The following is a 12,746-nucleotide window of genomic DNA, read 5'->3' on the forward strand; positions in this document are numbered from 1 at the left end:
TCTGCTGGAACGTATATCTATTCCCTGTGTCTTTGCCCACTGTGGTTTATAAAAGTAGGTTTATAATTTTTTTTGTGATTACCTTTAAATTTCTTTTTACAACTTTTTTTTTTAAAGCTACAAAAAACATGTGTGTGCAGAAAATGGATAAAAAAAGGATGCATGTGTGTGTGTATTTATTTTGACTTCCACAAAAATGTGGTCAGCTATGTTTTTGTGTACCATAAAAAAAGGAGTCGTTTTGTGGTGAAAGTCAATGGAAAAATGGATCAAAAGGGATGCAGGCAAATGCATCTGTTTCTCCATCAGTATATTCATGTTTTTTGCAAAAACGGATTGCAAAAACATAGTGTGAACCCAGGCTCATCGACCGTATATCAAAACCTGACTGTGTAAGAGCACCCTAAATGTTATAGCTGATCAGTGTATGTATTACCATTATTCCATTCTCTCGGTTTTATAAAAGCTAGGCACAATTAGGAGGCCGCTCTTTTTTTTTTTTTTTTTTTTTTTATTCTTTATTTACTGAGAACACGGGAGAAGCACAGCAACACGCCCGCCAGACCCAGCAAGCCAACCAAAAAGACAGCAAGGTGCACAGAGTCAACAAGTAATAAAAATAACAGTTGTATAATCATACAAAAACCGAAGGGCACAGATAGTGGACCAAGACCGACGGGCCCGGCGGGGAGGGCAAGCTCACCCCGTCCCCCAGATATTTTATAATTAACGGAAAGAGAATCCGCACCCAAGGAGACAGGCTGGGAGCGGATGAAGGAGGGAGGGGGTTGGAGGGAAGGAGGGCGTGAGGGGGTAAGGAGGAACAACAGGAGAGGGAGGCAGGGCAAGAACAAGAGGGAAAAAGGGGAGACAAAAGGGAGGGGGGGGAGACAAACACAGTCAGACACTGGTACATACACCTAGACGGGGGAGGGGGAAGAGGGGAGAAGGGGGACATGAAACACCCCTACCTCCTGCGCGTAAATCTAAGGCAAGCCCCTGAGCGCAACAGGAAGGGAGCAGAAATATCCGACAACTTTCCATGGGCCCCTAAGGCAGTAAGATCAATCTGAAGGTGGGTCGCTCACCAAAGCAGCATATTCCGGAGTATCCTTAAAGGACATCCAGGTAAACCAGGTGTTACGAAACTTGTGTTGGGTATTGTGCAAAGAGGAAGTAAGGTCCTCCATGTACATAAGATCGTTAACCTTGGAGACCCATAGCGATATTGGCGGGGGATGCCCTTCTTCCAATAAAGAGGAATACATGCCCTCGCGGCCATGACCAGAAAGCGCAGGAGAGATTTTCTATATTTAGAGATAGGGAGTGCACAGTGGTGCAAGAGAAAAAGGGACGGAGTTAATTCCAACTGGTCACCAGTTACCTGACCAGTGACTCTCTTCACCAAATCCCAAAAGGGCCTCAATACAGGGCATGACCAAAAGACATGCAGATGGGTGCCCTCAGAAGTACCGCATCGCCAGCACATTGGGTCTACATGAGGCCAGATAGAATGTAACTTAGTCGGTACTCTATACCAACGGGTCAATATTTTATAACCCGTTTTCTGCAAGGCCGAGCTCAAGGACAACTTGTGTACCAGAATTAGAATGCGTTCCCTCTGTTGCGAGGTGAGTGTCAAGTTCAAGTCGGCCTCCCATTTTAACAAATAGTCGGGAGGGGGCTGGTCCGGGGGGGACAGAAGAGCAGAGTATGTGAGGGAAAGGGAGTGTCTCAGTGGGCCAGAATCTAAGCAGAGAGCTTCAAAGTGGGTCCTGGAGGTGTTGAAAGAGGAAGGATCAGGTAAGGTGAGCAGGAAGTGGCGCAATTGGGCAATGCGCCATGAGCCCAAAGGGACCAGATCCGTTTGCGTCTGCAGCGTTGCGGGGGAGACCCAGTCGGCACCCATCAAGAACATGTCCACTCTGCATTTTCCTGCCTTCACCCAGGCCCGGAACACCGGATCCTCCACACCAGGAGCAAACATAGGGTTCCCCAAGACCGGGAATTGAGCTGAGTGTAGCGGCAGAAGATGGGAGCGACTGGGGTTCTAGCACATGCTAGTAGGGTGGGACCAATAGTTGGGTGTGATCGCAACCTGACCAGGTGCGATAGGTGTATCCAAGGAGTGCATTTGAGAGGAATGTTGGTGAAGGACTGTTCGAGACCCACCCAGGGCTTAGTATCTGCATGGCGGCACCAATCAATGATATGGGTCAGCAAGGCCGCTAGGTGATAAGCTCGAAAGTCGGGCAAGCCTAGGCCTCCCCCATTCTTAGGGTGGTGTAAAATGGCACGCCGGAGGCGGGGGTGTTGATTGTTCCATATAAATTTAATCTGTAGAGAGGTAAGCGTTTTGAAAAAGGAGGAGGGGATGGAAGAAATAGAGAAGCTTGGGGAGAATGGTCATTTTGAAAATCGAACATCTACCAAACCAGGAGAAAACCCCCCGGGTTCACGCAGCGCACTGTTCCTGTATCCTGGCAAGAAGGGGTGGGAAATTTAAGGCATACAATTTTGTAAGGTCCGCCGGGAGAGAAATTCTCAGATAGCGGATGGCAGAGGAGGCCCACCGAAACCGGAAGGAGGACCTGAGCGACGACACCAACCCACCTGGTAGGCCAATACTGAGGGCCTCTGACTTGGAGAAGTTAATCTTATAGTTGGACAACTGGGAGAACGTCTCCAGTTCAGACATCAGGTTGGGCAGAGATATGACTGGATTGGAAACAAAAAATAACAAATCATCGGCATATGCCGCCACCTTGTGGGCGGTGTCGCGCACAGGCACTCCCCCAATATCCGGGTTAGACCTAATTTTGCAAAGCAAGGGCTCCAGAGTTAGGATGAAGATGAGGGGGGACAATGGACAGCCCTGTCTTGTACCGTTTTTTATTACAAAGTCCTCTGAAAGGAGGCCGTTCACTCTCACCCTGGCAGAGGGATTACTATAGAGAGCAGCAATCCATTTCATAAAGTTGGGACCCAGACCCAAATAACGCAACACCTCCATCATGAAGGGCCAATTGACCCTATCAAACGCCTTCTCGGCGTCAGTAGACAAGAGCATGAAAGGCAGATCCATGGTCTTGGCTTTATGGATAAGGTCGATGGCCCTTATGGTGTTGTCCCTTGCCTCTCTGCCCGGCATGAAACCCACCTGATCCGAGTGAACGCCCCCCCCCCTAACAGGGTAGACAGACGGGTTGCCAGAATTTTAGAAAAAAGTTTCAGGTCCACATTCAATAGTGATATGGGACGGTAGTTGCCGCATTGTGAGGAATCTTTTCCCTCCTTGGGGATTACAGCTATGTGTGCGCGCGTGGAGTCCGGGGGCAGTGCTCCTGAGCCGGAGATCGAATTAAAGGCAGACAGGAAGTGGGGAGCTATAAGGCCTTGGAAGGATTTATAATAGGCCAAAGATAGGCTGTCGGGCCCCGGGGTTTTACCTGTAGGGGATTCCTTAATAGCCAGGGAGAGCTCGGCTTGGGAAATGGGCCCCTCCAGTCCCTCCAGTGCATCAGACTCCATACGGCAGAGGCCCGACTCAGTAAGGTACCGCTGAATGCGCTCCCTGAATCCCCCACTTGTTACATTCGGGTTGGACTGATCCATAGAGTACAGGTCTGCGTAAAAATCTCGGAATGCGCCAGCAATATCATCAGGAAGATGTGCAGTTATAACCTGACTGGTCTGTATCTTAGGGATGTAAGACTGTGCCTGTTGCGACCGAAACGCCCTAGCCAACGCCCTGCCAGGTTTATTACCGTGTTCATAATAAAAGCGTCTACACTTAGACAGGGTGGCTTTGGCGTTGTGAAGCAAGTGAGCACGCAATTCGTCGCGCTTCTGAATGAGAGCCACGGTGGAATCCCTGGTCTGGGCCCTCTTATGAGCCAATTCGAGCTCTCTGAATTGATCCAGTAACTTCATCGTTTTCAAGGTCCTGTCTTTCTTAAGGCGAGTCCCATGCTTCACCAACACTCCACTACACATTTAAATTATGTGCTTCCCACACCGTCGTTGGGGATGTCTCTGCCGCTAGATTGTCCTGAAAGTAATGTGTCAATGTGGTCTCCACATCTTTCCTAACCACCACGTCCTGGAGGAGAGAAGAGTTTAGTCTCCACTGCCACTGAGGTCGTTGGAGAGCAGGTAGCGACAGGCCCACCACCACCAGGGCATGATCTGAAAACGTAATGCAGTCAATCAATGCTCGGTTCAGCAAGCCGAGGTCGCGGTGGTGGAGAAAGAAGTAGTCGAGCCTAGAATAGACATTGTGGGCCTGAGAGAACACTTTGTAGTCTCTGTCCCTTGGATGGCAAAGTCGCCATACGTCCACCAGCCTATGATCATGCAGAGTACTACCAATGCGCCCCATGGATGCCTGACTAAGGTGCGTACGACCTGCGGAAGTGTCCATCTGAGGGTCCAACACTAGATTAAAGTCTCCCCCCAGAACCAGCGTCCCCTCTGAAAAGTCGTCCAGGAGCTCCAACATCACGGAAAGGGCACGAGCTTGGCCCGTCGTAGGTAAGTAAAATGAGGCGAAGGTAAAAAGCTGTGCAGCAATGCGGCCCTTCAAGAGCACAACCTTACCTTCCTCATCTGTGGCCGTCTCTACATGCTCCCAGGGAAGACTTCTGGAAATCAAGATGCACGAGCCATAGGATTTGGGATTTGGTGAAAAGCTATGATAGGCATAAGGAAAAACAGAGTTAGTGAGGGTAATACGGTTAGATTCATGCAGATGCGTTTCCTGGAGAAATGCCACATGGAGCGCCTGTTTCCTCAGGAAGTTCATCAGTATAGAGCGCTTGCTGGGGTCATGAAGGCCCTTAACGTTAAGAGATCCGACCCGGAGCTCAGCAGGGAGGGGCACCATGGTCACCCGTGTGTGTCGGGGTACAGGGAGGGGGAAGACTAACAGACAATAACACTAACAGGCAAAACGACAAAAATGACAAGGGAGGGAACGAAGGGAAAGTCGAGGAGGCAGAAGGAAGAAGGGGAGGAAGGGGTCAGGAAGAGGAAAGAGGGAGGGGGGAAGAGACCCTAGAAAACCGAGAGGCTAAGGGAAGCTCCCGAGGACAGTAAAAAGAATTAGAAAAGGGGGGGACCAAGAGAAAGAAATCCAGAAGAAGCCCAACAAGGAGGCAAACAAGCCAAGCCTTAGGGGAGGAAAGAGGGGAGGTAGAAAGCCACGGAGGGGAGCCGCAGCCAGGCAACCGCATCAGGCAACATCAGAAACAAGGAATAAAGAAAAAACACTGGAGGGGGCTCAACGCCAAAGTGGACGCCGGGACCCCCCCAGGGCATCTCAACTTAAACATAAACTTATATGCATACTTATACTTATACTTATCACAGGCAATGTTACATAGAACGTTCTCACAGAACCCAGATAGTAGGGCCAAAATTAGAGAGAAATGAAATTCTGACTGATTGTGTCTCCGACAACTTGAAAGTCTTATCGTGAATAAGCCAGACACTCCAATAAGTCAGTCATAGCAAACCACAAAACGTGCCAAAACAATAACAACCGGGCACGACCATTCTGATATCAATGTAGGCTCTCAGGCTTCCTGTGGGAGACTAACGGAGAGGTCAGGGCCCATGGGGTGTTCCAGGAAAGGCAGCTGAGGTGAGGCATTACGCCTGACCGAGGTAGATCGGCGACATGGTCTGTTCTGCGACTGAGGCACCCGGTCCACGGACAGCCAGTTCGGGAGCGAGATGGGTTGTGTATCCAGGAAAGAGAAAAGCCCGTGGAGATCATCCGGGTTGCGGAGGATGTAGGAGCGCTCACCGTGCTTCACAATAAGATGAAAAGGATGACCCCAGCGATATATGGCCCCACAGTCACGTATGAGGGTCAGCAACCGGTGTAGCAATCTTCTCATATAAAGTGTCCTGGAGGAAACATCGGGGAAGAGCTTTATTTCCACATTCTCAAACATGATGGGGCCATAGTCCCTGACTGCCCTCAGGATAAGCTCCTTATCTGTATAATAATGTAGACGGCAGAAGACATCCGGAGGCGCAGCCCCATCTTGTATCTGGGGGCGGGCCACCCTATGTATGCGATCCACCATGAAAGTTGCCTCCTCAGGCCTACGGGTGACCAAGTTAAACAAGGCGGTGGCACGGTGTAGAAGGTCATCTCTCGCCCCCCTTTCCGGCAGTCCCTTCAGCCGTATGTTATTTCGGCGCCCTCGGTTCTCTTGGTCGTCTAACAGTAAAGCAAAAGACTGGAGCTGCCTATGAGACTGAGAGGCCTCAGACTCCAGAACCGAGACTCTAGCAGAGAGGTTCCCAATAGCCTCCTCAGCGGAGGTGGTGCGAGTAGTGAGGGCCGAGATGTCTTCCCTGACCGCCTCTATAGCTTGCTGCTGCGCGGCCTCTATCCTTTGAACTACGGCATCCAGGTCCTGCTTGGACGGGAGAGCCTGGATAAGCCCTCTCAGAAGCTGCAGCTCAGATTGGACTATGGCCGCTGGGGAACCAGACTGTGACGCAGCGGCGGGATTGTGATCACCCCAGGGTAAGTTCCCATGATCGTTCCAAATGGGGTGTGCGGGGGCCAAGGAGGTATCGGCCATAGGATGGTGGGCGCCCATATCGCTTACTCCGTGTGGCTGCGAGGATGGTAGCAGTTCACTCAGCGAAGGGGCGGGTGCGGGCGCCATGTTGCCCAGCAGGCCCGACTGTGGAGCTGAAGGAGAAGGCCGGAAAAAGTGGTCGATGCTTGGCGTGGCCGCCTCCGATCGGGTGACCGGGCGGCTCAAAGTGTCAGGCTGAGTTCCCTGAGATAAATTGCAATCAATACAAGTAGAATATGAAGGTTCAAAGTTTTATTAGCTAAAAAATTTTCAACAATGGCAGTAAAAAATTCAAAAACCACACATGGAAGACAGCATCACAGGTACCATACCTGTGATGCTGTCTTCCATGTGTGGTTTTTGAATTTTTTACTGCCATTGTTGAAAATTTTTTAGCTAATAAAACTTTGAACCTTCATATTCTACTTGTATTGATTGCAATTTATTATTACACGTAAGGTCTTTTTCTGCTTCATAGGATTATTATTGTATTTGAGACTGTGTTTGTTATGTATATTTCGATAACTCCACATTGAGTATTTATACATGTGTATATGTGTGTATCCATTTTGGATGTGAGTTCCCTGAGAGCGTGACATTGTAGGAGAGCCACGGATGCCTGTGATATTCGGCCGGATAACGGTGCCTGGCGCGGAGCTCCACGGAAGAGCGTCCTCACAGCTCCATAGCTAAGCCACGCCCCCCAGGAGGCCGCTCTTGAATGGATTATGTAATGATTATATTCTACTTGTCAACGTGGCGAAGGAATAAATTACGCAAGAAATACGTTTTACATCCAATTTTTGTCTTTTACTTTTGTCAATGTCATAGATTTATTTTCAGTGCCAAATCTTCAAATAACTCATCATTTTTAATAGGCGGTAGTTACTCCTTTGGTCCTCTTTTTGGCGAGTGATACGGTCATTTACTGCAGAGATCTGCACAATGTTGCTGCTGTCAGAGAGGAACGCTTTAAGCAATGCTGTGAGCCCGGCTGCCCCACACACGAACATCTGCTTGGAAGAATAATGGCTTCAGCCCACTGTGATATAACCAAGAAACTATTTGGCCAGAAGAGAAATGAGATATGTGTTTTAATTAGCCTGTGACAGTACAACCATAACTTTTTCATGTTGTGCAATTTTATCCATATGACATGACCAAAAAAGATCTAGAAGGCTCTTTATAATGTACTGATTGTGCCAGGACAGAGAATATTGTGCTGTGTGTGCACATTGCACTCCAGATTGATCTGCACATTAGCATTATAAATAATAACCTTATTGAAAAGGCCACAGAATTTTCTGCAGTTACATGGTACAGGGACCTATAATGCAAATCAGATACAATAATACATAGTATTATAGAGAAGGAGCAGAGATTAAACTTATCCCAGCCATTTAACCCCTTTGATGCCATGGTCACTATTGACTGAAGCATCTAAGCAGTCCCACAGAGTTAGAGGGCTCCCACTGTTATCCAGTGCCTCCACTGCCTCACAGTTACAGGACACCAATTGGTTGTTATGGGAGTTGGGGACGTAATGAATTGCCAGATGTGCAATTATGTGACAAAGCCGAATAGGATGCCCTTCAGAAGTATTGCAGTGATCAGAGGATTGTAAATTCAAGCCCACGACTTTGAATAAAAAAAAAATTATGACGTTAAAAAGAGGTTTGGAAAAAGAACCAGAAGTGGACGGTGAAGTAGTGGCAGACATTGGCCTGTGATTGTCTGCAACATAAAAATGCTTCATTGAAGCTGAGCTGCATCTGTGAGGGAAATGAGGCAAAAGCTTCCTCATTTACCTATAGGCAACAGAAAACTCTAAAGCTGCGTTTACACGAAATGATAATTGGCCCGATCGCACGATTAACTATGTCGGATTAATGATTTTTTTTCATAACGGTCAGCGTTTAGACGGTACGATATATCGTACGGAAATTCGCTCTGCGATCGTTTTGCGATCGTTTTGCGATTGCTTAAGCCTATCTCACTTATTGGTTAATTTGGCAAACGAATGTTTACACCGAACGATCTGCGAATTTTTTGCGAACGACGAACGACAATTTTGGAACATGTAGATCAAAATGAACGACTTCTCATTCGTCGTTTTATCGTTCGCAGCGTTTACACGTACGATTATCGTTCGAATTCGATCGTTATTGTGCGAATTCGCATGATAATCGTTTCGTGTAAACGCACCTTAAGAGTAATTTTAGCGTGACCCTAATTAGTTCTATGAGGAAGTTGTGGACTTTGCCAGACAGCTGCCAAACCAGTAGGGGGCACTGAAGAAAACCAGGGGTCTAAAGTTTACCACCGGGATCCAACCAGCTATTGTAGAAATAAACAAAACAAGTACATTTGCTTTAAATGTGGCTTCATAAGGTGGGGAGGACAAATCATTTCGACCCTAGAATAAGGGCTTCATCAGGTGACATATAGAACAGTAGACTACAAATATTTAGTATCATTTACTATGTTACATTGTATCAGATGTATCATTCTAGGGTCAGCAAAGTCTAGATTTCACTTGTTTGTCCTATGGGAGACTAACCTACTACACCCAGAGAGTGCCTCTTCTTTCCCTCCCCGTTGTTTTGTCCCCAGATTGGTCTGGTCTCTATTATTATAGATGGCCGTCTCCGGTGATACTCTCTGCAATCCCTGTAATGTTCAGTTGCCGCATGCTATAACTGTAATTTTGTTTTCTTTTAAAATGAAACAAAACTTAGAGTGTTCCCAAGGGTCTGATGCCTCACCAGCGCTGAGTGTTGTGTTCTCATTTATCAGAGATGTACAGGTAGAAATGATTTCTATCACAGACTGGAATACGTGGTGTGTGATAAGCTAAAGAGGAGTTATCCTGCTGATTATTGCTATACTTGTATGCCGGCCATAGGATGATGTAAAGAGGAAACATGGCCAACATTTCTAATCCTAACAGGTCGGACAAAGTATATTATTTTATGTGTAGGATTGTGCCAAAATGTGCACTTTCACAAATGACTTCAGGAATAAATCATGGCTGGTTATATGGCACATCATCTACAGCAAAACACTCGCTAGATTGTAGAAGGAATAGATCAATGGTTAGTACTGCTGCCTTGTAAACCTGCCTCAGTATCTCTTCTTCTTCCCAAAGTTGTAAAGCACAGGAAAGTTAATTCTCGGCTGACCCTATGATCACTTCATTGCATTTACAGCTTAAAGGAACTTTCCAGTGATGCCCTCAGAAATGTTATAGTAAATAAGTACCCATAGCTGATTCTTACCTGCTATTTGTTTTCCAGAATTTGGGAATTGGCTGCTTTTTAGCTCCTCATCCTTATTAAAGAGCTGAGCTCTCTGACGACAGTTTACTACTGTGCTTATTGTAAGCCTAAGATAGTCTAAGACACACCCCCTTTTACCTTATTGGTTTACACTGCTGTTCATCCCCTGCTCTATGGAGCTCTGCCTCCTCCAATTGGCTGTCTTTTAATCACAGGTTCACCAGAAAGTGTCTGGAAAGTAGAGTTGCTGCTTCCTGGTTTGAAAGGGGACCTGGGACGTCAGCAGCTGAGGCGGGACCCTGCTACAGCCGCTGACTGTCTGAGGGGGCATAGAATGTCATGTCCCAGGTCCCCTCTTAAACCAAGAAGTGCCTGGGGACAGGAGCCGCAGTATACCGGCACCAGTGCTCATCCTCTCCCCCCTTGGCACTTTTGAAAAAAATCTCCCTGTCTCGACTTCTCCTTTAATTGTTATCCTCTGGATATGGGATAGATGTTAATGGGGTAATCCTGGAACTATTTTTCTAAATAAGTAACTACTATATGCTCAGGCTGGGGTAAAAAAAAAAAAACTGTACTCACCTTTACCCACCACCACTGCTATTCTGATGATGCCAGGTCCACAAGAACACTTGCTCAGCCAAACACTGACTGCCGCAGTGTCCCATCATTTAATTTGAAAAACAGCTAAGGTCTGTGTTATGTATACAAGATGGACTACTGTAGCAGCACACAGAGGTATCAGGTGAGGCATAACATGCTGGGGAAGAGAATGGTGAAGGAGATGATTTGAGTCCAAAGCTAATGGAGCCTGCAGAGAACATATGTTTCCTGTATAAGATGACATCCAGTTCTTGATTTACAGCTTACTCTGCTTAGTACTGCCTTATACTGTCCTCAATGTTGCTGTTGCTTCCTAAGGTGTACTTTTAATTACAAATGTATGTAGCCTGCAAGGCAGAAATTTAGTGATTAATGTAATATACTTGTTATGTAATGGCCAGAAATAATGCTATGTAGTCGACACACCAGGCAACCTTTATAATGCTTATAATGTCACAGTCACTCAGTTTTAAGCAAACTTTCTGTTCTTGTTGCCTCACCTTTCACGTCTGCCAAAAAAATCTCAGTGTGGAGAATTGTATAGGGATTTACAGACTAAAATACAATCAGAGCACGTTTCATGAAATGGGTTTTGTTCCAGGTGACGTCAGCCTTGCAGACAGAGAAGGGGAAGCTGAATAGCTTTGATGAAAAGCTGTATCTCTCCTCAAAGTTTCTAAAAGCTGGAGAAGATCCCTACCGACAGCATGCCTTCAACCAGCTGGAAAGTGACAAGCTGAGCAGCGACCGGCCCATTCGGGACACAAGACATTACAGGTAGTATAGAACTGTGGGAAAATAAGTGAAAGAAAATGCCTGGTGGGAAGAATAGAAAGGTCAGGGTAAACTAGGCTGGACTCGGCTCGTCTGGCTGTCTGTCAAACAGCTGTGATGATTATATTTGCTGAATTTAGGATATACTCGCAGGAATTATTGTGCCTCTTGGGAGGGGGGAGGAGAACATTAGCTTTAGCTTCAGTGTTGAGTCACAATGTAGAAATGCAGTTATTGGTTTAGCTAGATATGAACAGTCTTTATTCATGTTCATCTATGTATATGAATTATGACCTAAGGTTTAGGTCTCTTCTATCAAACATGGATTCATTTATAGAGGAGGGTCAACTTAATGTCTATCAGAAGTTTTATACTTCGAATATTCGATATTTGTTCGAATATCTCCCCGATATTCGATCGAATATTCAATCCCATTAAAGTCTATGGGAACAAGTATTCGTTTATTGAAAAACATCTACTCGACCACTTGGAGGATAAAACCGGAAGCTGGGGGATTTGAACGCTTATCGAATATTTATCGAATATTCGGCGAACTATTCGATAATATTCGATAGATTGAATACCTTACTATTCGATCGAATATCTACTCGATCGAATAGTATTCGCTCATCACTAATAATATTCTAACATGTGAGAATTTAAAATTGCATATGACTTTGGCACAATCTCACACTTACTGTACATCCTAAGGCTAGGTTCACACACAGTATGACACCGGCCATTCTGTGACCCGGCCATGTCACAGAGTGGCCTTTGTCAGTAAACTTCATCCCGGCTGATACTGCACTACTGGCCAAATGAATTTCATTTCTCTAGATTTGGGATTCGGGGGCATCTGTGTCCACCCGCATCCCAATTACCCATAGCACGCAATGTAAAGTGCCGCACTCTACATTGTGTATACTGTCAGTGTTGTGCCACTGCTATTTAATGAATAGTGGCCGCACAAAACTGACATGTCAGTTTTCATTGCGGCCATTTGGAATCTCGGCCGGAGTGTATACTATGGGGGACATGGCGCGGCAGGAAACCTACGCCAGCTCAGAGCTGGAGTAGGTTTCCTGCTTATGTTTATGGCAAAAAAAAAGATGAATTAAGCGATCCTTGAGTCCGCGCCCCCGCCCACTCCACACCCCCTCTCTGCCCCCCTGGCGTACCTGTCAGAAAATGGCCCAATGCGAAAAATTTATTTGCAAAACGGCCATTTGCAAATAAGTTTATTCGCATCAGGCCCATTTCCGACAAAAATATGCGTTTTTGTCTTGAAACATCTCCCCCTAAGTGTATACACTCCAGGCGGGATTCCATTGACTTCAGTGCAGCTTAAATTTTCAATTAATCACGGCCGTGGTTGCAATTTGAAACAACAGTCATTAATAGTTGAAAATTTACGTTGTGTGAACATAGCCTTAAAAGGGCCCATGAACATAACTCCAGGCAAGGACACCTAAATGTTAGGCCATGTGTA

At 46.4% G+C, this 12,746-nt stretch overlaps 1 protein-coding gene across 1 annotated transcript in view; it reads left to right on the forward strand.

The window, feature by feature from the left end:
• The window catches only part of GALNT16 (polypeptide N-acetylgalactosaminyltransferase 16), a 106,925-nt gene that overhangs the window by 36,588 nt on the left and 57,591 nt on the right, over positions 1–12,746 (forward strand). Inside the window, exon 2 of the mRNA XM_069950338.1 lies at positions 11,085–11,260. Within this exon, the coding sequence (XP_069806439.1) occupies positions 11,085–11,260 (176 nt within the window). The remainder of the gene's footprint in view (positions 1–11,084; positions 11,261–12,746) is intronic.

Source organism: Dendropsophus ebraccatus, chromosome 13, assembly GCF_027789765.1.
Source record: "Dendropsophus ebraccatus isolate aDenEbr1 chromosome 13, aDenEbr1.pat, whole genome shotgun sequence".
Lineage (NCBI taxonomy): Eukaryota > Metazoa > Chordata > Amphibia > Anura > Hylidae > Dendropsophus > Dendropsophus ebraccatus.